General features: G+C 44.7%; 1 protein-coding gene across 1 annotated transcript; it reads right to left on the bottom strand.

Moving 5' to 3' along the window:
• Positions 1–4,674: 4,674 nt before the first annotated feature.
• LOC130267642 (vomeronasal type-2 receptor 26-like) lies at positions 4,675–23,168 on the bottom strand. Its single transcript, XM_056517993.1, has 3 exons — positions 23,008–23,168; positions 7,164–7,243; positions 4,675–5,588 (listed from the first exon to the last, which is right to left on the bottom strand). Exons 1-3 carry the CDS (start codon positions 23,166–23,168, stop codon positions 4,675–4,677), a joined length of 1,155 nt encoding a protein of 384 aa, XP_056373968.1.
• Between the last annotated feature and the right edge of the window lie 4,790 nt (positions 23,169–27,958).

The following is a 27,958-nucleotide window of genomic DNA, read 5'->3' on the forward strand; positions in this document are numbered from 1 at the left end:
GACCTAAAGGTATCGTGTGCTGCATGATAGGCCTTTCTGGTATTGGGAGCTAAAGCGTCGGACATTAACTCCCGGGCCACCTTTGTATAATAATTCAGTTAAAGATTAATTGTGCCAAGCAAGGGGGTTGTGTTCCTACTGCGTCTGCTTGCGGAGCCTCCTGTGAAAAGAGATGGAAATTAGCCCAGGACAGAGCATCTGCAGCTGTGTTGTCTACCCCCGGTATGTGTCTGGCTACAAAATTGAAGTTGTGTTGTAAGGACACCCAAACTAACCTGCGCATGAAAGACATGACAGTGGCATGCCTGGAACTGCCCTTGTTGACTATGGCCACTGTCGCCTGATTGTCACACTGAAACTCCACCGTCTGCCCTGACCACTTGTCGCCCCATGTCACTGCAGCTGCTACAATGGGGAAGACCTCAAAAAGCGCTGAAGTGCTGCCGAAGCCTGCCAGAGCCAATACTTGATTGGACCATTGGCCCGCCATCCAACTGCCGCCCCACACTGCACCATAACCGGTGGAAGATGAAGCATCAGTGCAGATCTTGGGGGACAACTCGGAGGCTGGCGGGACAAACATAGCCGTCCCATTCCATTGCACCATGTACCTATCCCACATGTTCAGGTCAGCCAGGGCTTAGCAATCTAACCAAACCCTACTGTGTTGTTAAGGGACACCATGCAGTAAAGACAATATTCTGTATACGAATGCTCTGCCCTGCGGAATTGCTTGCATAGCAAATGCCAGCATTTCCAGCAAGCTCTGCAACTCGCCCTTGGTCGTGACCTGAGAGACTGTGTACTTGTGAATGGTGTCTCTGATACGGTTGAGTTTGTCAGTGGGCAAGCTGACTTGCATGGTGACTGAATCTAGGATTACTCCCAGAAAGGTGAGGCACTTAGCTGGACTGACCGTTTTCTTAGGAGACACTGGCACCCCAATATCAGCAAACAGTTTCAGCAATCTGAGCAACTGGTCCGGCTCTTCCCTCGGGCGACTGAGCAGAAGAAAGTCATCCAAGTAATGGATGACCTGGCTGCATCCAGAGATATTAACCAGCAGCCAGTGCAATGCCTGGGCCAGTTGGTCAAACAGCCATGGGCTGCTCTTGCATCCGAATGTCAACTTGGAAGCAAAATAATATACACCCTGCCATTTGAGCCCGAACCATTGCCACTGGTCCCTGTGCAAAGGAAGCAACTTGAAGGCATCTGTGATATCCGCCTTCGCCATCCAAGTTCCTGGGCCGAGCGCCAAGATGACCTGAATAGCCTGGTCTATGGATGAATAGTGCATACTAAACTCCTCGGATGGAATGAGAGAGTTGATACTGGGGACAAGTGACCCATGAGGAGCCGACAAGTCAAATATCGGTTTCTTTTTCACATTGAACTTGCCTGTTACCACCCCTACCGAGCTGACCCTCCAAGAACTGAATGGAGAAACTAACAAGGGGCCAATCATGTAACCTTTCATTAGCTCAGCATTTATTAATTCAGTGACAACAGCGGGATTGTGTACAGCAGACAGCAGATTGTCACATTCAAACGTGGCCTGCGGCAGTGTGACCATGCCGGCGTGGAAGCCTCTGTCAAAACTATTGCTCAACCACTGAACCCAGTCTGGGTGATCCATGAGCAGAGCAGCCAGGACTGGAGTGCATACCCCGCCTGGTCATGCTGGCCCTTTCTGCCAGCATGCAGAGCCTGGATGTGCCCTGAAGCAGTAGAAGCAGACGTGTAATAACCTGCAATTGCTGAAGTTGCAAGAAGACATGTTATAATTGTTACAAATTTGTGAGCCGCCGAGATAGTGTACTGGACGCCCCAACTTGTCCACGGAAGGCGCGGACCTGCTGAAACTATCCGTGGAGGTGGAAGGTCGGGCAGCACCTTGCTCGCCCTGTTGAGCCAGCCCTACACACCACGCGGTAGTATGTGTGATTGATTGACAGGAGGCACATGCCAGGAATTTGAAATTCACGAAGTGGCTGCAGAACATCTGCGAATCTTCAATGCTCCAGTCTGTGAGGTACCCATCTTGGCTGAAGGCCGCCGCTGCCATGGCTGAGAAACTTCTATGATAATCGTAGAAATGGGAACCACCGTACTTGTATGCGTATTCAGTAACCCTCAGCAAATACAGGTCGAGCTCCTCTCTGCACTCCGGCCTGGCTGAGCATATTACTTCCCTGTATTTGCTGAAGGCAATCACAAACTCGTGGATATTTAGCTTCCGTTTCAGCCTGGTGTCCTTACTCTTAAGGACAACAGATAAGTCAGTGCACGCTACCGTTCTGGTGTCCTCTACATCGAAGGCAGATAGCAACAGGGACGCCAAATTAATGTCCTTCCCCTCCAGTATGTCCTTTCTCAGAGCCGCTGGGACAAAATGGACTGGTGACACCCTTGGTGGCCCAGAGCGCCTACCTGGGTTGCCTTCCGGAACAGGGGCAGACATCTGTGTAGGTGTTGGCACCTGCAATGCTGCTGGAGCTGGGGGCCCCTGAATGCCCCTTCTCTCCAGAGACTCCAGTCTGCCCATCATGGAAGTCATCATTGCATGCAGTTCAGAGAGGGTGGACTGGCCCGAGGTCCCTTCCTGACTGTCACTAGCCCCCTGATCAGCCATGAGGAGCTTGTATAAATCTGCTTTCCGGGCGGTTGCTGGAAATGGAATTGCCCTCTTGCGCAACTCTTCCATCAACTTGGGGATCGTCCAAGCCCTGTAAGCTGCAGAGGAGGGTGTCCCTCGCACAAAGCTTCTAGCTGGCGTCTCAGGGATGGACATAGGGTCCTCTATGTCTGACACGTGAGACATGACCTGTCCGGGCCGTAACGGGTGCCGGGGAAAAAACGGTAAACATGAGCAACCTGATTTTAAAAACGTGTACCCCCCTTGCTGAGTTCTGACTGACCTTACCACCACTGTAACACAACAGTAAGACGACTGAAACGAACCGCAAACCGACTGTAACACCTGCGGACAACCGAATACATACTTAATGTTAGCTTACAGCTGCAGGTGACTGCCCGTGCAACTTGGCCTGACAGTGAGTCTGACCGAGAATGTGTGCATGACGCGTATAGTCATGAATAACTGAACCGTGAACACCTCCTGACTGCGAGTCAAGATTACAGTGTGCACCGTTCCTAACTAAACTAGCAATGGCTCTGAAGACGTGTCAGCAACCACCGCAGGCAAGTGGTCACCCTTGAAGAAGAGTAAAGATCGCAGTGACCACTACCCGTGTGACGAGAATGCTCTGCATACGTGACAGTAGCAATGATGCCTTGAACCCTATCTGACGTATCATGTCAGATATACAGTGATTCAGTGCCTATGTGTAACAGCAGCAGTGCATAACATTAACTAGTGTAACGGGAGTATTTGAGCATTTGAAATGAAATGACGTGACCTAGCGTCTGCTAGTGGAAGTGATGACCACCGTGAAACGTGAATAAATAACATAGTTACATAGTTACATAGTTAGTACGGTCGAAAAAAGACATATGTCCATCAAGTTCAACCAGGGAATTAAGGGGTAGGGGTGTATAACATGAATAACCGCCGTACAGTTGGTACTGACCATAGCCAAGTTTGTAAAGAACCAGAATGTAACGACCACCTAACTGGATACAGACCACCCAATCTGCAAGAGAAACAATCAGTGTTCTAACCATATGTATTGAGCCCCACCTACGGCCTCAGCCAGATAATTGCTAGCACCCACTAGCCCCCCCCCCCCCCTCTATGCGTGACACTACCCCAACCACACTAATACTTGACTCCCCATGCATCAGATCCGGTACCCCGATATGCATGACCACCGCCCCCAAACCAAACCCACAGTAATATATGGTATTATCATAGTATTGTTGACCTACAACCTGCCCCCTGCCTGCGATAGTGCATGTGTCAGGAAGCTGTGCCCTGACACCGGTGCACCATTACCCAGCCCCCCATTGCTGTATGGTACCAATATATGCTATTAACCATAACACATTTCACCTCTTTTTTTATTTTGCAGCGCCACCTGCTGCCCAACCGTGGAGCTGTGCTGCCGGGCCGTATATGCTCACTGACACGCTGTGACTCCGCCCCTTCAGAGCCCAGCGTGACACGTGAGACGCCGGCGCAGGGAGACCCACATGGGTCGCATCTCCCCGCGCCTGTCATGCTGCCAGCTGCCGTTGGACCCAGGCCGATATGAACTACGGCCAGCCCGGGCACGCGCTGCCCCGTCGGACTGCCGCCTGCATAACGCGCTGGGTGCCGGAGCCTGCCCGCCATGCGAGGGGAGTAACTGCAACAGACCAGGGTCCCAGTAAGTGAATCCTGCCGCAGGACACCCGGCACTTACCTGCACCACCACACACACGACCCAGCGTACGCAACGAAAGAACCCCCGTAATTTCGCTAACCCGGCATACGCCCAGAGGGAGGGGCCGGTGGCTGTTAAATAGCCAAAGCCCCTCCCACAAATTCAGCCTGCTAGGCTTCCCACAGTGGATTTTTTTTTTTTTTTTTTAAATAAACGTGCAGTAGATGACATGCATAAATTGACAGTGGCTTTCTAAATTTTTAGTTCTTTGGTATTAATTTGAGAAGCCATATATTATGGAGATGTAGATGTAGAAAAACAAAAACATATTTCTATGCACAGTGAATTATAGTGCTGCCTTTATTATTTTCCTAGAAAAACCACTTTTTGCATTTAACTCTGGTCTCACCAGTATTATAAAACATTTAGGGAAGAATATGCAGCCTAAAATACCAACACTTGAAGATATTATAGCAAATATTTCTACAAGAACTGTATTCTTCCCAGTAACACTCATATAGGAGGGGATAAAAGCCACCCAGACACTGCAGACAACCAGCATGCTGAACGTGATGTTTTTAGCTTCATTAAAACTATCTGGTAAATTTCTGGCCACGAAAGCAACAATGAAACTAACAGCTGCAAGTAGTCCCATATAGCCCAGGAGTATGGAGAAGGCCAGCATGGACCCTTCATTACACTGGAATATTATCTTGTCTTGGTATAAGTGAGTGTTCTTTTCTGGGAATGGAGAAGATGTAGATAACCAAATGATACTTAGTAGGACTTGAAGAAATGAACAGAAGAAGACAACACAGTTTGTAATTTTCACACCAATAAATTTCCTCCAGAAACTTCCAGGTTTGGTGGCTTTGAAGGCCATGTAGACCATGATGGTTTTAGCCAGAATAGAAGAGATAGCTACTGAGAAGATGATCCCGAATGAAGTCTGACGGAGCATACAGGTGACATGTGTAGGGCGACCCAGGAACAAAAATACACAGAGGAAACTCAACATGATGAAAACCAGGAGAATGAAGCTCAGGGTTTGGTTATTTGCTCTGACCACCGGAGTATCTCGGAATAGAATGAAGATGCCCAAGATTGTAGATGTTTTGAAAAAACAAAATAATGAAATTATGGAGACTAGCAATACTATGGTGTCATTTTTGTAAGAGAGAAATTCAATAGGTTTCAGTACACACTCAGTCATGTCATTTGGCCATTGATCTTCAGGACATTTTAAACATGATACACTGTCTACAAAAAAAACAACAAAAAGAGAGCCGGACATGACAAATTTGTTTTCAAAAGTTGTATAAATCACTTTTTTTAACAAACCTAAAAGATGTCCAATATTCACACTGAGGGACATTTATCAATGTTTGCTTATGTATTCTTTTTTTTTTAGTAATTTTTTCCTTACTTTTTTTTTGCTTACGTGTGACTTATTTATCAACTGGTTTCAGCCTGTTGATAATTTTCTTTCACGTAAGCAATTTTTCCTTTTTTACTTTGGTAGTAGCTTTTTCTGCTCCATGTTTGAGATGGAGTAAATTTAGTCCATTTTTAACGCTGTTGCGACTTTTTTTTTGCGCAGTTGCGACTGTCGCAGTTAATAAATACCTGACTACCCGTAGTCCATTTTAAAATTATTACTACATAGTTAATTTTTGGAAAACTTGCTTTTCTCGCTTTCCAGTCAAAATGTCGCACGAAAAATCGTGTAGTCGCAGTTGCGACAATTTTGCGACAATTATAGTAAAGAAAACCTGACTAAACCCGTTGATAAATGTCCATAACTATGTCCATAAGACTAGGTTTCTACACAGGATTTTTTTTTTTTTTTTTCTTTGGGTGATTTTACTGCCACTGCAGTTTTTGAGTCAAAGTCGGAAGTGGATTCAAACAGAATGGATAAAGCAAGGGCTTACACTTCTCCTTCCTCATGAGTCCACATCTAACTTTGTTTTTCTTTCAAAAAAATGTCAGAAAAAACTGTGCGTAAACCTAGCTTAAAGGGGTACTCCAGTGGAAAAAAAAATTAAGGTCTTTATCAGGCTAAGTTTCCACTTGATTTTTTTTCTGGCAGTTTTTGGAAAACTGCCAAAGCAGTTTTTGAGCCAAATTTAGAAGTGGACCCATAAGGGAGGAGAAGTGTAAGTCCTTCCTTTATATGTCACATTCCTTTTGAACACACTTCTGCCTTTGGCTCAAAAACTGCAGTGGCAGATATCCAAAAACTGCCAGAATAAAAACCAAGTGGAAACTCAGCCTAAGTCAACTGGTACCAGAAAGATAAACTGATTTGCAAAATTACTTCTATTAAAAAATCTTTGCACTTCGTGTACTTTTTAGCAGCTGTATGCTACCGAGGAAATTATGTTCTTTTGAATTTCTTTTTTGTCTCGTCCACAGTGCTCTCTACTGACACCTCTGTCCATGTCAGCAACTGTCCAGAGCAGTATAGGTTTGCTATAAGGCTGTTCTCCTCCTCTGGACAGTTCCTGATACGGACATCAGGTGTCAGCAGAGAGCACTATGGACAATACAAAAATTTAATTCAAAAACAACAGAATTTCCTCCTCTAGCATACAGCTGCTAAAAAGTACAGGAAGGGTAAAGATTTTTTAATAGAAGTAATTTACAAATCTGCTTAACATTCTGGCACCAGTTCCTAAAAAAAAAAAAGTTTTCCACCGGAGTACCCCTTTAACTGCAATCTTTTTTTTACTGATGAACCAGGAGAAGGTGTTGCTGAAAACAATAATGAAGTTTTGACAAATTTCCTTAAAATTACAGTAGAAAAAAAAAACATATTAGATTTTTTGTTACCTGTTTCATTAGGTATTTCTCCCTCTGAGCATGGTAAACATTTAAAGCAGCATTTATTCAGAGCACGTAGAGACTGGGATCTGTAACAAGTATTTAGAAATAGAAAATTTGGAAGCATAATTATACAATGCTCAAAAAAAATAAAGGGAACACTTAAACAACGCAATGTAACTCCAAGTCAATCAAACTTCTGTGAAATCCCACTGTCCACTCAGGAAGCAACACTGATTGACAATCTATTTCACATGCTGTTATGCAAATGGAACAGACAACAGGTGGAAATTATAGGCAATTAGCAAGACATCCCCCCAATAAAGGAGAGGTTCTGTGGGTGGTGACCACAGACCACTTCTCAGTTCTTATGCTTCCTGGCCGATGTTTTGGTCACTTTTGAATGCTGGCGGTGCTTTCACTCTATTGATAGCATGAGACAGAGTCTACAACCCACACAAGTGGCTCAGGTAGTACAGCTCATCCAGGATGGCACATCAATGTGAGCTGTGGCAAGAAGGTTTGCTGTTTCTGTCAGTGTAGTGTCCAGAGCATGGAGGTGCTACCAGAGCAACAACCCAGCAGCAGGACTGCTACCTCTGCCTTTGTGCAAGGTGGAGCACTGCCAGAGCCCTGCAAAATGACCTCCAGCAGGCCACAAATGTGCATGTGTCCACTCAAACAGTCATAAACAGACTCCATGAGGGTGGTATGAGGGCCCAACTTCCACAGGTGGGGGTTGTGCTCACAGCCCAATACAAGTTAATGCTAGACCTCATGTGGCTGGAGTGTGTCAGCAGTTCCTACAATAGGAAGGCATTGATGTTATGGACTGGCCCGCCCATTCCCCAGACCTGAATCTGATTGAGTACATCTGGGACATCATGTCTCGCTCCATCCACTATCGCCATGTTGCACTAAAGACTGTCCAGGAGTTGGCGGATGCTTTAGTCCAGGTCTGGGAGGACATCCCTCAGGAGACCATCCGCCATCTCATCAGGGGCATGCCCAGGCATTGTAGGGAGGCCATACGGACACGTGGAGGCCACACACACTACTGAGCCTCATTTTAAGGACATTACATAAAGTTTAATCAGCCTGTAGTGTGGTTTTTCCACATTGATTTTGAGTGTGACTCCATATCCAGACCTCCATGGGTTGATAAATTTGATTTCCATTGATCATTTATGTGGGATTGTGTTGTCTGCACATTCAACTTTGTAAAGATACAAAGATTAGTTCATTCATTCAGATGTAGGATGTGTTGTCTTAGTTTTTCCTTTATTTTTTTGAGCAGTGTATGTTTGAATGATTTTAATAAAAATCCTTGAACTGATAGACCTTGGTTTAGGCCAACATGTCAGCACTGTTTAATAATACATGCCCCAATGGCTGGGAGACATAAAACTAATGCACAGAGGTGTACTTCAGCATGGTTGGATCCTCTGATTAGAACAATGGTGTATAGTGGTCCATTCTTTTCTGTGAGTGAAAATGGACATTACATACCAAACCTGAGGCGTCAGACAGTGTCTACACTAACCGTAACAGGCATTTGAATGACATTGGGCTGTACTCACACCTCTCACACAAACGAATGTCCAGCACTAGGTATGCGGATAAAATCTTTTCGTTTATTGAAGTTGCACAGGACAAACAGGTACAAGTAGTCTTTCTGACGCGTTTCGCGCTTAGATGCGCTTAGTCATAAATTAAGCGCATCTAAGCGCGAAATGCGTCAGAAAGACTACTTGTACCTGTTTGTCCTGTGCAACTTCAATAAACGAAAAGATTTTATCCGCATACCTAGTGCTGGACATTCGTTTGTGTTGGATCTATTGGGGAAGCCGGGGCGGTGCCGGCGGGTCCGAGACACAGGTGTGCGCACAGCAGGAGTGAGCTGTATCTTGCTTGGATACTTCATACTCACACCTCTCCTCCTCCACAGTCTGGTCAGTGAAAATGCCACATTTCTAAGTAGTTGTGCACCAATGTCAATGCCATTTGATTCTTCAAACATTTGTATGAATACCAGCATAGTGCATCTGAGTTCCTGCATTCAGTTGCCCATCCACACCCTGCTTTTGAAGCAAAAAGGTGTTTATTTTTCTTCATCTGGTATATTTTTTTATGTTACATTATGCTTCTATAGGGATATTTAGTGTATATCAAATCCATCATCTGTATGGAGCCCCGGCACTCTCACAGAATGGCGCGTCATAACCCCCGCCCGAAACGGGGGCCGCCTCGCCCCTTCCATATATCCCAATAGGAGAGCAGTTTGGCAATCTTTGGCTCTCCCATAGAGATACTTTATATGGAGGGGGTGTGGTGGCCCCCGCTTCGGGTCGAGGTCGTGACCTGCCATTCTGCGGGAGAGCCAGGACTCTGTACAGATGGAGGCCACATCGTTCGGACCCCCCGTGATCTAAAACATATCCCCTTTCCTGTGAACAGGGGATACATGTTTCTATTATGGCGGGAATGAGACTTGTCCTTTAAACAACCTGGTTTCTGGTTTTGTGTTTCCTGGACACTTTCTCCATTGGTCGGGGTTACTTTTCTTTACTTGTTAGATACTCCATCTGATACTTATAGTAATACTCCTGTTCGTGATTCCTGGGTATTACTGACTATGTTTCTGCCTTGTCCTTTGAAAACCAGTCCTGGAAGTAGCATTTTTATGTTTTGTCTTAATTTGTGAATATTCTTTACTAGAGATGAGTGAACTTTTCAAAAGTTTGGTTTAGTAGGTTTTTCCAAAGTTGGGCAAAGGGTTGGTTCAATCTTAACCTGAACTTCCCCAAAAAGTCATATATAAAGTCTAAGGGGGAGATTTATCATTGCTTTTAGAGCATTTTTCTGTCTATGTTTTGGCGCAGTTCAGACGCAAGCAGCAAATTTATCGACTTTTATGTGTCTTTTGATATAGACAGTTTCACTCTTTTTTTGCCTACCCGTAGAACTTTTTCTTTCTGACCATGCAGTGGTCTCATATTTATCATTTGCGACTTTGGTCAAAAGTCACTATTTTGTGTGCAAAGGTACTCTTTTAGGCGCAAAGCTACACCACCTATCAGTAGGCGTGGGAATCACTTCTACCTTCTGCAATTGAACCTTTAGTCTCTTGTGGACGACAGCATCCCACTCCCCTTCTATGACACCTGCTGAGGAACGCGGGTGATAGCTGGGTGGTCCTGGTGGCTATCTGCCACCCTGACCCATCGCTATTGCCAGACATCCCCGATTCCAGTGATGCCTGTCTTTAACCACTTAGACAATGCAATCAAATTTGATTGTAACGACTAAGATGCAGGTAAAAATGTCCCGGCAGCTCTGTGAAAGTAAGTAAAAACACCTAACCTGCCAAATTAAAGACCCAGAAAAGTGTCTACTTCCCTCCCTCACAAGTGTCTAGAAAAAGTGCATGGGGTAGACATTTTCCCACCACAAAATTCATCATCCTGCTGCGCCTTCTTGAGAAACAAGATGCACACTAGCCAAACCCACCACAAAAATAAACGTGGGAAAATAGCTGTATGGTAGACATTCTTTGATAAATCTAGGCCTAAGAGCGTATTTAGAAACCTTTGATAGTATTTTGCTGGGAAGAGTTCTTCTATTATCTTACCTGCTGTGGGGTAGGAACTATTCCACAGTCCCTATACAGTTCAAGCCTTATAAGGAGGAAAGGCTTCGTCTTCTGCGCGGAGGTCTCCCCAGCTTTGGAGCCTGGTCACGTTTCATATCATTGAGAGCCCTATGGCTGCACCACTGCATTAAACCCTTCACTTTTAAAGGGGTACTCCGGTGGAAAACATTTTTTTTTTTTTTTAAATCAACTCATGCCAGAAAGCCAAACAGATTTGTAAATGACTTCAGCCTGACAGTGAGGACATGCTGGGAGTTGTAGTTTTACAACAGCTAGAGAGTCATAGCTGAGCGCTGCTTTGCACATCCAATTCTTCAGTGATCTCTTGAGATCTTCTCCTTTGGCTTCTACTACTATACAACTCCTCTTATGGACCCGATATTGGATGTAGGTTGTTCTGTATGTGTTGGTCTATACGTGCCCAGTGTGCAGCACAACCAAGTAAGTACATTACCTTTTCTAGTCTTACCATTCATGCTAAGAGGATGACCGTACTAGTGCCTAGTGACTTCAATGACTAGGCTTGGCCTAAAATACAGATAGGTCATAGAATGCACAAAATGCCCTTCTGATGCATCTCTTCATTGTCTGTATTCTCTAGCTCTCTAAAATACATGGTTTGGACTCTCTCAGCTACAGGAATGAGGTGGTTTTATCTCTATCAGCTACTGTCATTCCTATAAGAATTCTCATTGGTAGTGGCTAACGTCCTATGAGTTCCAGGTCTCTGCTTCCATGAATTACCGGGGGATTCTTGAGCCAAGCTACTCCTCATCTTCTCACACTTGCAACCCACTTCTACTGACCAAAGACTGGTCTAAACCAGATTTTCTCCCTCAGGCCTTGAGGAAGCTGGGTTGAGCAAAGGTCTGACCACTGTTGAGGGGTTTCTACCATACATATATAAGTTTTAGTATTTAGTTACATTTCTATCTGATTGCTGTACTATCACAGAAATGCATTGAAGGTAAATAGAGTGTAAATATCATCTAGTGCTAACCTAAGGAAAGCATGTAATCAGAGGGCATCATTTAGGGGTAACTTATCTGACAACCATAAGGCACCACAATAAGGTGAACTGTCAGTATTGGCATTCTAACTAGTCTATATGCACATTCCACAAGACCTGCCAAAGTTAAAGGGGTACTCCAGTGGGAAACTTTTTTTTTTTTTTTTAATGAACTGGTGCCAGAAAGTTAAACCGATTTGTAAATTACTTCTATTAAAAAATCTTTACCCTTTTAGTACTTATTGGCAGTTTTATGCTACAGATGAAATTTTGTTATTTTTTAATTTCTTTTTTGTCTTGTCCACAGTGCTCTCTGCTGACACCTCTGTCCGTGTCAGGAACTGTCCTGAGCAGCATAAGTTTGCTATGGGGAATTTCTCCTGCTCTGGAAAGTTCCTGATATGGGCATCAGGTGTCAGCAGAGAGCACTTTGTACAAGACAAAAAAGACATTAAAAAGAATAGAATTTCCTCTGTAGCATACAGCTGCTAATAAGTACTGGAAGGGTAAATAGTTTTTTTAATAGAAGTAATTTACAAATCTAATGTGCAAGGAGAAGGTGAAAAAGTCGGCAGACTCACCAAGGCTTCTTTTTTCAGGGTTGCTTCTTAATTAAATACTCACATACAAAACTTTGTGCGAAAAGGGGAGAGAGGATCACATGGAGGGGGGTATTCACTGTCGGGCCAGACAGTGAATACCCCCCTCCATGTGATCCTCTCTCCCCTTTTCGCACAAAGTTTTGTATGTGAGTATTTAATAAAGAAGCAACCCTGAAAAAAGAAGCCTTGGTGAGTCTGCCAACTTTTTCACCTTCTCCTTGCACATTGTATTTGACTTGTCTCACAAGTCAGAGTACTACCTCAGCTTCGGGGATTACTCCTATTCATCCTAGATCCAGGTCATTTTCGGTGGTCAGCAGCAGTGCTGGACATTGATATCTCTGTTTTTTGCCTAATTTACAAATCTATTTAACTTTCTGGCACCAGTTGATTTAAAAAAAATGTTTTCCATCAGAGTACACCTTTAAGATCTTTCCAATTCTTACACTTGACCATTTTGTTTTATTCCCCTAACACATCAACTTCAATAAGTGACTGTGCCCATACTGTGAAATATCTCATGACAATGACACAAACCATGTGTTGAGATTTTTGCCACTATCAGTGGTGTTAATGCTATGATGCATCAATCTACAACATATCTCAGGTCATCTTTGAAAAACAAATTATAATGAATATCCATTACTCATTTATAAAAGACTAGCTGAGTACCTGGCGTTCCCCGGTTTTTCTTTCCTAATCCTTATTGGGGAGGAAAATCAACAAAGGAGGAAGCTTTTGACTTCATATCCCATCCTCATATATTGTTCTCACATCCCGTCCCCATATCCTGTCCTCATATCCCAACCTCATATCCCGTCATCATATCTAAACCTCATATCCTGACCTCCTATTCTGTCCTTATATGTCAACCTCATATCCCGTCCTCCTATCCCCTCCTCATATCCCGATCTTCTATCTCAACCTCATATCCTGTCCTCATATCCCGACCACCTATCCTGTCCACCTATCTCGACCTCATATCCTGTCCTCATTTCCCATCCTCATATCCCAACCTCCAATCCCGATCTCCTATGCCGACCTCATATCCTGTCCTCATTTCCTGACCTCCTATCCCGTCCTCATATCTCAACCTCATATCCCGACCTCCTATCCTGACCTCCTATTCCGTCTTCATATTCCATCCTCATATCTCAACTTCATATCCCATCCTCATATCCTGTCCTCATATCCCCTCATATCCTGATCTCCTATCTCAATCTCATTTCCCATCCTCTTATCTCAACCTCATATCCGTCCTCATATCCCGACCTCATATCCCGTCCTCACATCCCGTCTTCATATGCCGACCTCATATACTGTCCTTATATCCCATCCTCATATCCCGACCTCATATCCCGTCCTCACATCCCGTCTTCATATCCTGTCCCCAGGTGGGAATGAAAATAGAAGCTGAAAATAGAAGGGGACGTGGCTTTGTGGGACTGGGCGTGATTTGCAAGTCAGACCGCTGCACAAAAAGGGTAGATAAAAAAAGGGGTGGGGCTTAAAACATGGGCATGTCTTTTCAGATGGGGTGTGGCTTGCAAGCCGGATTGACATATTCACCAGGAGATGCAGAGCGGAGCTTGTGGAGTAAGGTACAGGAAGTCTCAAATACTTGCATGGGACTTGAAATGCTAACACATCTTTTATATAAGGGTGTAGGTAAGGGTTAATTTAGCTATCATATCTTTTTATTTGACATATAAGTAATATGTGTACCAGGTAGTATTGAAATATCTCCAGCTGTACGGAAGTTATGTGGGAACATACATTTCCCATAGACTTGTATGGGACTTTAAACATAATCCCCGCCCCTGGCAAATGGGGGGTGAGTAAGGGTTAAATCACCTATCCTATGTTTGTTGTAGACATATAAGTAACATGTGTGCCAAGTTTCATGTTAATATCTTTAGCCGTTTGGACGTGATGCTGGAACAGACACACACACACACACACACATACACACACATTGAGTTTTATATATATATAAATGAAAAAATAAATTACATCAGAATTTTTCCAAACTATTTTGTTATTATTGAACACCAGCTGATTCCCTTCCTGAGCTGAAGCATTGAAATGTCCAACAACTCTTGCGATTATTACTCCATTTTTGATGCTTTCATAATTAAGGAGGTCATAGAATGAGGACAATTCTCCTTTCTCATTAAAATGAACGTCTTCTCCAAGAGGATCTCTGAAATGAATTCTTCTTAGGTGCTATAAGATGAACAATACATTACTTGGGATAAACTAACAGTAACTGAAAATAATTTTCTGAATATGATATTAAAAAAGAAACTAATAAATATATATATACTAGCTGAGTACCCGGCGTTGCCCGGTTTTTCTTCCCTAATCCTTGTTGGGGAGGAAAATAAACAAAGGAGGAAGTTTTTGACTTCATATCCTGTCCTCATATATTGTTGTCATATCCCAACCCCATATCCCAACCCCATATCCTGTCCTCATATCCCGACCTCCTATCTCGTCATCATATCTCAACCTCATATCCCATCCTCACATCCCAACCTCACATCCCGTCCTCCTATCCCGACCTTCTATCCCGACCTCCTATCCCGACCTCCTATCCAGACCCCCTATTCCATGCTCCTATCCCGACCTCCTATCACGACCTCCTTTCCCGTCCTCCTATCCCTTCCTCCTATCCCCGACCTCCTATCCCCGACCTCCTATCCCTGACCTCCTATACTATCCTCTTATCCCGTCCTCCAATCGCGTCATCCTATCCTGTCCTCCTATCCCTTCCTCCTATCCCGTCCTTCTATCCCGACCTCCTGTCCTGTCCTCATATCCCATCCTTCTTTCCCGACCTCCTATCCCGACCTGTAATATGTGTACCAGGTATTTAAATATCTCCAGCCGTACAGTTATGTGGGAACATACCTTTCCCATTGATTTTCATGGGACTTTAAACAATAACCCCAACCCTCACAAATGGGGGTAGATAAGGGTTAAATTAACTATCCTATACTTTAAGTGGACATATAAGTAACATGTGACCAAGTATTATCGAAATATCTTAAGCAGTTTGGAAGTTATGCAGTAATATATATTTCCCATAGACTTGTATGGGGCTTTAAACATAAACCTCGCCCCTGGCAAATGGGGGTGAGTAAGGGTTAAATCGCCTAGCCTATGTTTGTTGTTGACATATAAGTAACATGTTTGCCAAGTTTCATGTTAATATCTTTAGCCGTTTGGACGTGATGCTGGAACATACACACATACATACATACATACATACACACACACACACACATATATACTACATACACACACAAACACACACACACACACATTGGGGGGAATTTATCATTGTATATAGAGCTATGTCTATTTTTTTGCATCTTTTTTTTTAGAAGTGTTTTGAACTTTTCATCCCATTGTCTACGGTTAATTCTACCATAGAGCATTTTCTACTGTAGAATCAATTTACTAACTGCGTTGTTTTTTTTTTGTGCAAAAAAATGCACAAACGGCATTTTCTTGCGCAAATATACACCACCTCGGAGGACACGTACCAAAAGTGTCTATTTTGGCACAGTAAGGACTGCAACTCCCATCCTGGGACAGACTCGGCCCATGATGGGATTAGTAGTCCAGGGGCTGAGGTGCAGATCGCACCGGGTCATTCTCTAGAGACCTGTTGCGATCCGCATGTATTAACTGTAAAAGTCGGCGGAACAAGCGCTCCACTGCGCTGCCACCGGCTCCTGTATAACTGCCATAATTAGTGTTGCTCGCGAATATTCGCAATTCGAATATTATTCGCGAATATCGCTATATATTCGTAATTACGAATATTTGTTTTTTGTTTTTTTTTTCCTTCACAGTACACATCACAGTGATCACCCCTCTCTGCTTCCAGCTGGCGCGCGAAAATTCGCATATGCAAAAATTAGCATATGCGAATTTTTGCGTATGTTAATTTTGTGTGTGCTAATATTCACATATGTTAATTTTCGCATACGCGAATGTTCGCATATGCGAAAATAAAACGAGAATATAACGAATATGCGAATATTCGCGAATATATGACGAATATTCGTCCATATATTCGCGAATATTCGCGAATTCGAATATGGCCTATGCTGCTCAACACTATTCATAATCCCCGCCGCCGGGAGAGGGGAGCTCTGATTGGTCAATAGCTATTAACCAATCAGAGCTCCCCTCTCTCGGCGAGGATTATGAATTATAAGAGCTGTATATAGGAGTCGGCGGGCAGCGCAGTGTAGATGCATGTGCCGCCAGCTTCTATAGTTAATAAATGCGGATTGCGGCAGGTCTCTGGAGAATGATCTGCTGCGATCTGCCCCTCTGCACTTGTACTACTACTCCCATCATGGGACAGAGTCTGTCCCATGATGGGAGTAGTTTGTAGTCCCGCAACGCTGAGGGATAGCACTTGCACATCCCCGGCTGCGGGACATTTTGAACTACTACTCCCATCATGGACAGACCCTGCCCATGATGGGAGTTGTAGTCCAGGGGCTGAGGTGCAGATTGCACCGGCGGGTCATTATCCAGAGACCCGCTGCAATCCGCATTTATTAACTATAGAAGTCGGCGGTACATGCGGCTACATCGCGCTGCCACCGGCATCTATATACAGTACACTGTCATAATTGATAATCGCCGCCGCCGGGAGAGGAGAGCTCTGATTGGTCAATAGCTATCCAGCAATCAGAGCTCCCGTCTCCCGGCGGGGATTATGAATTATGACAGTGTACTGTATATAGGAGCCGGTGGCAGCGCGATGTAGCCGCATGTACCACCGGCTTTTTAATTTAGACGCGGATCGCAGCAGATCATTCTGGAGATCTGCTGCGATCCGCGTTTATAAACGGCATTCAGTTAACCCGGCGATGCGCGGCATCGCACGGGTTAACTGGCAGAAGCCCCGCTGTTTCCAGCAGGGGACAACTTCTGCAACACCCCCCAGGACCATCTGTCGATGGTCCTGGTCAGCGATCACTGTGATTGGTCCCTGTGGACCAATCACAGTGAATGAGCTGACTGGGGGGTAAAGTTAATTTCCCCTGCTCTGCCCGCCGCTAGAAGTCCGGGCACAGCAGGTGAAGATGATGCCGACAGCTGCGGCGGGGACCGCGGCACTTACCGAACAACTGGAGGCACATGGGTTGGCGGTGGCGGGTAAGTGGAGGCGGCGGGTAAATGGAGGCGGCGGCATCTGCATCAGAGGCAGCAGTGAAGCTCTTCACTGTTGCCTCTGGTAGTTTAAAAAATACAACTCCCAGCATGCCCAGACAGTCCAGGCATGCTGGGAGTTGTAGTTCTGTAACATTGGTCCTTCAGATGTTGCCGAACTACAATTCCCAGCATGCCTTGGCAGTCTGGACATGCTGAGAGTTGTAGTTTTGCAACATCTGGAGGACTACGGTTTGGACACCACTACACAGTGGTCTCCAAACTGTTCTCCTCCAGTTGTTGCAAAACTACAACTCTCAGCATGCCCTTAGGCTGCTTGGGCATGCTGGGAGTTGTAGTTTTGCAACAACTTGAGGCACACTGGTTGGGAAACATTGTCTGTTTCCTAACTCAGTGTTTCCCTACCTGTGCGCCTCCAGCTGTTGCATAACTATAACTCCCAGCATGCACAGACCAACCGTACATGCTGGGAGTTGTAGTTTTGCAACTGCTGGTGGTGCACGTGTTGGAAAACACTGAGTTAAGTAACAAACTCTCAGTGTTTTGCAACCAGTGTGCCTCCAGCTGTTGCTTAACTACAGCCCCCCATGATGGGAGTTGTAGTTTAGCAACAATTGGAGACTCCCTTATTATGATCACGCTGCATAAAAAAAATTACTAACCCATATTTCTTGTTTTTCTTTTCTTCTCATTTCAGATACATGAATGTGGAGGACTACGTCTGATTCGGTGGACTGCGACGATGACCAGCGTTTTTTTTATTTTTTTATTTCAATAAAATGGTTAACGAGGGCTGTGGGGGAGTGTTTTTTTAAATAATTGTTTTTTCAATGTGTCCGTGTTTTTTATAATTACATTTTCAGGGTTGGTAGTGGAAGCTGTCTTATAGACGGAATCCATTACTATGCCAGGGCTTAGCGTTAGCACCAAAAACAGCTAGCGCTAACCCCCAATTATTACCCCGGTACCCACCACCACAGGGGTGCCGGGAAGAGCCGATACCAACAGGCCCGGAGCGTCAAAAATGGCGCTCCTGGGCCTAGGCGGTAACAGGCTGGCGTTATTTAGGCTGGGGAGGGCCAGTAATAATGGTCCTCACCCACCCTGGTAACGTCAGACTGTTGCTGCTGTTGTGTCTTGTCCCAGGAGCGCCATTTTTGATGCTCCGGGCCTGTTGGTACCGGCTCTTCCCAGCACCCCTGTGGCGGTGTTAACGCTAAGCCCCGGCTTGGTAATGGATTCTGTCTACTAGATGCCTTCCACTACTAAGCCTGAAAATTCAATTATAAAAGACACAACACATTGAAAAAAAAAATTATTTAAAAAAACACTCCCCCCACAACCCTCGTTAACCCTTTTCTTTTTATTTAAAAAAACTGCTGTTCATCGTCGCAATCCACCATATTTGACATAGTCCTCCGAATTCACGTATCTAAATTTCAAAGAAAAAAAAAGTTTCACATTTTTTTTGTTTCCGCACACAAGCAAAAACGCAAGTAAAAAACACAAGAAAAACTGACAAAACTAAGGAAAAAGCTGGCACAGTTTTTCTGATGTTTTTTATGATGCATAAAAAACCTCAACAGAATCCTGGCCTCAAAGCAATAGAACAAGATCCCTACGTCCACTTTTCCTGTGAGGTAGAGAAGTAGTGTACGGTAGAGTGAGGGGAGGCGATTCTATATTTGCACAAGATTTATCAAAGGAGTGTAAATTAGACAAGAGTGTAAAGTGGTAGAACTGTGTCTACAATAGACAAATAATGATAAATTCCCCCCATTGAGTTTTATATATATATATATAGATATGCTGAGATTAAAGGGGTACTCCGCTGCTCAACTGTTTCAAATGTTGGAGTCGGCCCGGGAGCGTGTGACGTCATAACCCTGCCATGACGTCACCGCCCGCCCCCTCAATGCAAGTCTATGGGAGGGGGCGTGACGGCTGTCACACCCCCTTGCATAGACTTGCATTGAGGGGGTGGGCCGTGACGTCATGAGGGGGCAAGGCTATAACATCACGAGCTCCCAGCGCTTGCTCTAGCCTTCTGAACATTTTGTTCCAAATGCTGAGCAGCGGAGTACCACTTTAACTCTGGGCCTGTCCTCCGCCACAACCAAAAAGACACGGTTTCAGTTCACTAAAGCAGGGCTACATCCTTCATGCAAACTGGCTTCTTATCAGGTTTATTAACACATGTTGCAGGATACAAAACAAAAATACAGGAAACAAAATAAAAACCTGGTCTGTCTAGACACTGATTGTACAATACAGTACCTATCTGCCAACTGGTGGGTCAATCTCTACCAGTTTAACCTCTTAAGGACGCAGGGCGTACCTGTACGCCCTGCACCCGGTCCCGGTGTTTAAAGCGGCGTCACTGCATCACACCGGGTCGGTCCCGGCTGCTATTGATAGCCGGGACCCTGGGCTAATAGCGCTCGGCACAGATCGTTGTGCCGCGCGCTATTAACCCTTCAGACGCGGCAATCAAAGTTGATTGCCGCGTCAAAAACGAAAGTAAAAGCTTCCTGGCAGCTCAGTCGGGCTGATCGGGACTATCGCAATATAATTGTGATGTCCCAATCAGCTAGGACGCGAGCGAAGGTCCCCTTACCTTGTTCCATCGCGTCCGATCAGCGTTTGATTGCTCCAAGCCTGAGCTACAGGCTTGAGCAATCAAGACCCTAGAACGCTGATCCATGCAAAGCTATGGCTTTGCAAGGATCAGGGTAAAAGATCAGTGTGTGCAGTGCTATAGGTCCCTAAGGGAGCCATAACACTGAAAAAAAAAGTGTGAAAAAAAAGCTAATAAAGGTCATTTAAAGGGATTATCCAGGAAAAATCTTTTTTTTACATATCAACTGGCTCCAGAAATTTAAACAGATTTGTAAATTACTTCTATTAAAACATCTTAATCCTTTCAGTACTTATGAGCTGCTGAAGTTAAGTTGTTCTTTTCTGTCTAAGTGCTCTCTGATGACACGTGTCTCAGGAACCGCCCAGTTTAGAAGCAAATTCCCATAGCAAACCTCTTCTACTCTCTGCAGTTCCCGAGACAAGCAGAGATGTCAGCAGAGAGCACTGTTGCCAGACAGAAAACAACAACTCAACTTCAGCAGCTGATAATTATTGAAAGGATTAAGATTTTTTAATAGAAGTAATTTACAAATCTGTTTACATTTCTGGAGCCAGTTGATATATAAAAAAAAAAAAGTTTTTTTTCCTGGAATGCCCCTTTAACCCCTTCCCTAATAAAAGTTTGAATCACCCCCTTTTCCCACAAAAAAAAACTGTGTAAATAAAATAAAAATTATCTTTTGTGGTATCGCCGCGTGTGTAAATGTCCTAACTATAAAAATACATCATTAATTAAACCGCACGGTCAATAGCGTACGCGCAAAAAAATTCCAAAGTCCAAAATAACGTATTTGTGGTCAGCTGAACTAATTTATGCAGGAAAAGTCAGCAACCGCCGAGCCGAGAAGTTTGTGATGAATCAAATTTACTGTAAGTTCGCTCATCTCTAGCAGCGACGCCTCCAGGGCTGCGCAATACTATCCTGCGACATAGTTGTCTCTGAGGGACCTTCACCCTCCGTTGAGACAGCATTGGACATGGCCACACAGGTTCAGGAAAGGTAAGCACTAAAGCAGTGGTCTCCAACCTGCGGACCTCCAGATGTTGCAAAACTACAACTCCCAGCATGCCCGGACAGCCAACGGCTGTCCGGGCATGCTGGGAATTTGAGTTTTGCAACATCTGGAGGTCCGCAGGTTGAAGACCACTGCAATAAAGTAACAAAAAAAAAAACTACCCAAGTTGACAATAAAATCCATTTCACATGGTGGATATAAACCCCACAAAAGAAAATAACTCATGTCGCTTGCTGATATACTGCAGGAGGGACTCCGAAATGGCTACTCTACAGGGTAAAATACGCTGTCCTCAGTGGCGGTAAGTTCTGTGTAAAAGGCGCTGAGAACAGCTGATTTCAACATTTGAGCCAAAATTACTAACAACTTGCACCAAATGATAAATCTGGTGCATGTCCACGAAAACCAAAGTGAAAAAAAAATGGTAAAAAGAAACTGTCAACAGGCAAAATTGATAAATACCCCCCAATATCCATAGCTGTGTGACCAAGCAATATGATCACTGGGATTAAAGTGAACCTGAGATATCCAAAATATCAGCCTTGTTGGCATGTAGGCCAATAGATACACAGAAACCATAACCAGTACAAATTACATGAACAAACAGGGGGGGGGGGAGACAGACAAGACTTACCAGACACACAGACATACAAGCAGCCGTCCTCCAGAGTCCACACCCTGCATCCCGAACGCTCAAAACCTAAAAAGGAAAATGATCTCATGGAGGAGCCAGAGAATCTGTGTTAGTCATAAGTGGAGTGCAATATATTCAAGGAATTTTCAGCGTTCCCAAACGAGCCCGCCAGAGACGCAATAATATACCATTGTGTGGAGGCGAAGGGGCGAACTATGTATATAAGTTCCGAGGCAAGATAATGTTTGGTCAGGAAGATAAGGTGTCATTTTTACCGACAAATGCACTACGTAGAAGCGGAATCCCCCAAAAGTTACAAAATGACATTTTTTCTTCAATTTTGTCGCACAATGAATTTTATTTTTCCATTTTGCCGTGGATTTTTTTGGGTAAAATGACTAATGTCACTACAAAGTAGAATTGGTGGCGCAAAAGATAAGCCATCATATGGAATTTTATGTGCGAAATTGAAAGCGTTATGATTTTTAGAAGGTGATGAGGAAAAAATAAAAATGGAAAAACGCTGAGTCCAGATGGCCCATCCAACTGTCCCTTGCACTGGAAAAAGAGTATTTCACTTCTGTTGCCACACTTGTCATCATCCATACGGTATGGGTCACTCACAGTCCCCTGCTGTGTGTCTCCTGCAAGGATTGTGGCCCACATTTATCGTTGTCTTTAGACTGTTTTTTGTGTCTAAAAAAGGGGCAAAAAAGGCGCAAGCAGGGTTTTCTGTGCCTTTTTTTGCCCCTTTTTGTTTACACATTTCTCCTGATTTTGAGTTGCAATCCACTGATTTTGGCAATAGACATGATATGGAAGGGATTTATCATTGCCCCTTTTTGTAAAAAGGAGCAAAAAAAGGCGCAAAGCCATTGAAAAGTCTCTAAAACTACACCAGCTCAGACATGGCGTAGAATTTTGGTATATGTGAACACAGAAATTTTAGAAAATGTGACCTGCACAAAATTTATCAAAGCTCTTTTACCTTTTAATAAATTTGGTGCTCCTACACATTATCAGCGCACAAAAAAAGGTGTAAAAAATGCTTCACTTGCACTGCAATGATAAATGTGGGCCTGTGTGCTTCTCCCTCACAATCCACTCTGCTCAGACCACCGTCCACTCATCTTCAAAAGGCAGTGTTCAACTGCCTTTCCTTTTCCTTGAAGAAGTCTTTCCAGGTGGCTTTGGGAAACTTGGGTCACTTCTTTAGCCACAACATACTTCACCTTTTCATTGGTACATTCTACTCTCATTCTTACCTTAAAGGGGTGCTCCAGTGGAAAACTTTTTTTCTTTTAATTTTTTTTTATAAACTGGTGCCATAAAGTTAAACAGATTTGTAAATTACTTCTATTAAAAAATATTTACCCTTCCTGTAATTTTTAGCAGCTGTATGCTACAGAGGGAATTATGTTCTTTTTTTAATTTCTTTTTTATCTTGTCCACAGTGCTCTCTGCTGACACCTGATGTCCATATCAGGAACTGTCCAGAGAAGGAGAAAATCTCCATAGCAAACCTATGCTGCTCTGGACAGTGACAGATACGGGCATAAGTGGTCAGCAGAGAGCACTGTGGACAAGACAAAAAAAGAAATTAAAAAATAACAGAATTTCCTCGGTAGCATACAGCTGCTAAAAAGTACAGGAAGGGTAAAGATTTTTTAATAGAAGTAATTTACAAATCTGTAAATTTGTTGACTTATAAAATTGACTTATAAAGACTTTAAAAAATTCTTTCCACCGGGTGTACCCCTTTAATCAGCCACCCATTACAAGGCTTTTGGCCATCTTTGCTGCATCCTATGAAGAAGGTTCAAACACCATCACTCACTTCCATCACCAAGTCCTTAATTTTCTTGAGACAGACTCTACTCCAAGTCCTGTGCCTACTGACTTTCTTCTGGCATTTTCTGGGATAAACCCAGACCTCTCAGGAACATTAACCCTCACAGCCTCATCTGTAGGCTGAGAGTTCTTCAGACCTTTTTTCACCCACACTTTCAGTTGTGCCATGGTCTTTACCTGCAGCGTTAAGAGTTTCTGGTTTATCCTCTGCTTTAGAGAACTTCTCTGTCTCAGCATCTTTGCTTTTAAACTTTATGTTCTCTTCAGCTTCTGAGGACTTCTTACATGGTTTCTCCTCAGTCTGAGCTTCAGAGAAAATCTCCTACTTTCTGTCATCAAGACTGACTGACTCGATCTTTCAGATGACTCATATCCATAGCAATTCTTTCTTCTTGCTGCTAGACCCTGGGGCACTTTTTTTCCTCTGACAGCTACTTTCGTTTTCCCTATTTGTAAGGGTTTTGGCCTCTTGGGCCCAAGGGAAGCTCCCAGATAGTCTCTCACTGTCTCTCTGCTCACTCCAATCTCCCCCCCCCCGCCGCCACTGTCTTTCTGCCGTTTGACAGAAATTACAAGGATTCTGGGGCCTTCAACAATGTCTGGCTCTGGCTGTACACAAAGAGTTAAATTACTCTAGTTGGGCTGCAGATGCTTGGAGCTCCCCTGTGTCGTCTGGGTGTGGTTCTTAGCTCTGCTACCTGTATCCCTGATCACCTTCCTATTTAAGCTAGGAGCATTGATCAGTTCAAATTCTATGAAAGGTTATACCTTAACTGAGACCTTCTGCTTACTGTATGCCTGCTTGTTTATTGATCTTTGGCTTTCCCTTGACTCTTCTCTTGCTCTTCGTTCCTGTACTCCACTATCTCCTGGTACTGACCTCGGCTAGACTGACATTGATTTGACTATGTGTGTGTCTTAGTGTATCTTTGTTAGTTTGTGTGGCTCCAGTTGTTTCCTGACTCCTACTGTTTTTGCATTTTACAATTTTGACAACGCTGCCCAGAACTTAGCAGGGAGGGTTTGTCACCGTGGTTGTCGATCCATCACTTAGGGTGGATAGGCAATAGGTGGGGATAGTGGCTGTGGGTTAGCTGGGCTTCACTGTTCCCTGCTCATATGTGACATCGACCTTCCTCGTCGCGATCCGTCGCTGGTCCAGATGTCACACCTCAGCCATACAGGACTTTATCCATGAAACTAGTCATGGCATCCAGCTCCACATGTATTTCATTTAGTACTTCTGCACTTTCTCAAGCTTTGTACTCTTCTTTTTCTGTTCTGAGGAAGCAAACAAGATATGCCCCACTTTGGGCTCAGCACCTTCCACAGCTTTCGGTCACTGACAATTACTCCACGTAACAGTGAAATTCTAGCCCGACCTTGGGCTCATGATCAGCTGGTGGATGGAACCTCTCCTCTTGCTCCTGCTCCATTTCTGGCTTTGCAGAAGACTCTCTTTCAGACAAAGGCTCGCTTGTCCCTCAAGTTCCTATATCTTCCTGTACTTTACTCACGATCTGTTCTTCAGCTCTCTCTTCACTTTCTATTTTCCCACTGTGGTCAAATTTCTCATATGACTGGGAGATCCGTATCTGACCAACGTCCTCTGACTGCTGACAAGCTGCGTTCTAAGTCTCTGTTTCCCTTTCTGCAGGTACCCCAACAATACCCTCTGCTGGAGAACTCTCAAACAGTGTAGCTTATAAGTTAGGTGTTGTGTGCCTATCAGGTATACCCTCTCTACTCACACGACTGCCTTTCCACAATTGCTGAAAATATGGAAAACCAATACCAAGCACTACATCATACTCCAAAGTGGGATCTATCCCAACCTTGTGACTCAAAGTACCATAGGGAGTTGAAAACCAAGCATTAACCATTTTATACCCCCAAATTTCCCCTGGCATATATTCTGAAACAGGGTCTTGCCATCTGCAAATGACCCTCACCCTGCACACTATTTGCCATGAATCTAAGAAGGCAAAAACCTTTTTACCATAATCTGTGAGAAGGTGAAAGGGATAATAGTTGATAGTCAATAGTTGATATGTGTCACCGAGGTTCCTGACCTTGGTGAAGTGAGAGCCGATAATTTTTCCAGTGTCTGTGCTGCATGTTGCAGACTGACAATGTAGCTGTAGTATAGCTGCAAAGCTAACCCAGGACTGGGAATGGTCAAGTGTTGGGTGGTGGCCATTCCCCACAATCCAGGCCGCCTTTTGTTGGCCTTAAAGGCAGCTTGCTTCACCAGCTGGGAGAGGATTTGCAAGTTGCAACTCACACTGCCAGAGAGAGCTGAGTGTAAATATTTTCCCTGGGAGTTTGGAAGCTGGTTAGCAGACTGCCTGGAGGCTTGGAAAAGACTTGATGCCGCATGGCATGGACTCAGGTGTGAGCAAACACCTAAGGAATACAGGTGGACTGTTATTACTTTTTCCTTTGTTCTGCATTTAAAGATTGTTTGATGTTTGCCAAGCGTGAATAAAATAATGAACTTTGATTTGAAAAGTCCTGTTTCCGTGCCTCTATACTGCAACCGCACCTGTCTGCAAGAGCGAGTCATCACATTTGGTGGAGGATGCAGGCAATGCAGTGAGGACAGCAATTGAGTTGCAGCACGCTGTTGGTAAGAACCAAGCCTGGGATAACCCCTCAGAGTTGTTGCTAGGGTCAACCATCCTGCCGACAAGTGACTGTCAGTACGGTGGAAGTTTTTTCTCCAGTGAGTCAAGGCAAAGCAGTGTTCCAGTGACCGCAGTGTTGCCAAAATGGAGGCTGTTATAAAAGCGCTCATGGAGGCCAATTGCGACGCCCGTAAAGCGGTTCAGATGGCGATGCCCAAGATGACCCCCTCGGATGATGTCGACACCTACCTGGCGGTCTTTTAAAAAGTGGCTGTGAAGGAGAATTTACCCCGGGACCAGTGGGCTGAGGTCATCGCTCCGTTCCTATTGTCTGGATCCCAGGCTTACTTTGACTTGTCCGACAAACAGGATGCCGACTATGACGTTGTCAAGGGTGAGATCCTGGCCAGACTGGGTGTAAATGTGTGGGTCCGGGCCCAGCGGGTCAGCCAGTGGGAGTATAAGCCTGCTAAGCCGCAATACTATGACCTGTTGCAACGCCTACAAAAATGGCTGCAGTTGGAGGTGTTGAGTCCCACTGCCATGCTGGACCGTCTCCTGGCCGACATGTTCTGAAGGCTCTGCCTTATTCCCTCCAGAGCTGGGTTGGCCAGGCATCCCCTCGCAATGCACTGGGGATAGTAGACCTGATGGAACAGTACGAGGCACCAGGAAACTATGGGAGGGGGCTGTTAAACCCAGGGGTCCCCCCCTTGCCCAGGTGATTGGTAAGCCCTAAAGTTCCCCGGGAGGTGTTCCATAAAGACTGTTGCTTTGTTGGGGGTGTCAGAAGCCGGGACATGTCAGGGCCAATTGTCCCCACCAGGGAGAACCCATGGGCATTATCTTTGCCCACCACTCCTGCATGTATGCCCAAAGACTGTGTGCCATGGGTATCCCTGAAACGAAGGACTATGGTCACCTCTGTCGGGTGAAGGTGGGAGATACTGTGGAAGTAGCACTGTTGGATTCTGGCAGCATGGTTACTTTTGTGAGGTCTGACCTGGTGCCGCCCACTGAGAATACGGACCGGAAAGCTGTGGTCCTGTGTATTCATGGAGACTTAAAGGAATATCCCACCGCCCTAGTGACTTTGTCCACAGTGACCAGCAGGTGGACTCATGAGGTGGCCGTTGCAACAAAGCTACCATATGAGCTCATAATTGGGAGAGACTTTCCAGGGTTTGTGTCTATGTGTCCCCAGACAAGAATTCCCCAGACCAGCGAGGCAGGGGTATCCCCAATAGACTGGCCCTATTCAGGGGTGACCCCGGAACCTTGGGAACCCGAGTCAGAAGCACCAGCAGTGGGGTGACCACCACTACGGTGGAAGAGAAGGTGTCGTCTCCACTGAGCGTTATGGTAGGAGAGTTGGCAGACCTCAAGATTTTGGGAGAAAATTTTGGTATAACACAGCACCAGGACCCGGCTCTATCTCAAGCCTGGGAAAATGTATTAATTGTGGAAGGTGCACCACAACAACAGGGAGCCGAGACTGTATACCCCAGTTTTGTGGTCCACCAAGGGATGCTGTATCGGGTAAAACCAGGTTCGGGGTGATAATGTGGAAC

This window comes from Hyla sarda, chromosome 1 (genome assembly GCF_029499605.1).
Source record: "Hyla sarda isolate aHylSar1 chromosome 1, aHylSar1.hap1, whole genome shotgun sequence".
Lineage (NCBI taxonomy): Eukaryota > Metazoa > Chordata > Amphibia > Anura > Hylidae > Hyla > Hyla sarda.

Bases quoted from the DNA above. Each gene is read 5' to 3' on its own strand.
- LOC130267642 (XM_056517993.1), bottom strand. From the start codon at position 23,168: ATGAGAGTAGAATGTACCAATGAAAAGGTGAAGTATGTTGTGGCTAAA. The intron at 7,244-23,007 runs GTGAGGGAGAAG...TACTTGTTACAG, and splicing joins TGGTCTGAGCAGAGTGGATT to ATCCCAGTCTCTACGTGCTC. The intron at 5,589-7,163 runs GTAACAAAAAAT...TTTTTTTTGTAG, and splicing joins AGAAATACCTAATGAAACAG to ACAGTGTATCATGTTTAAAA.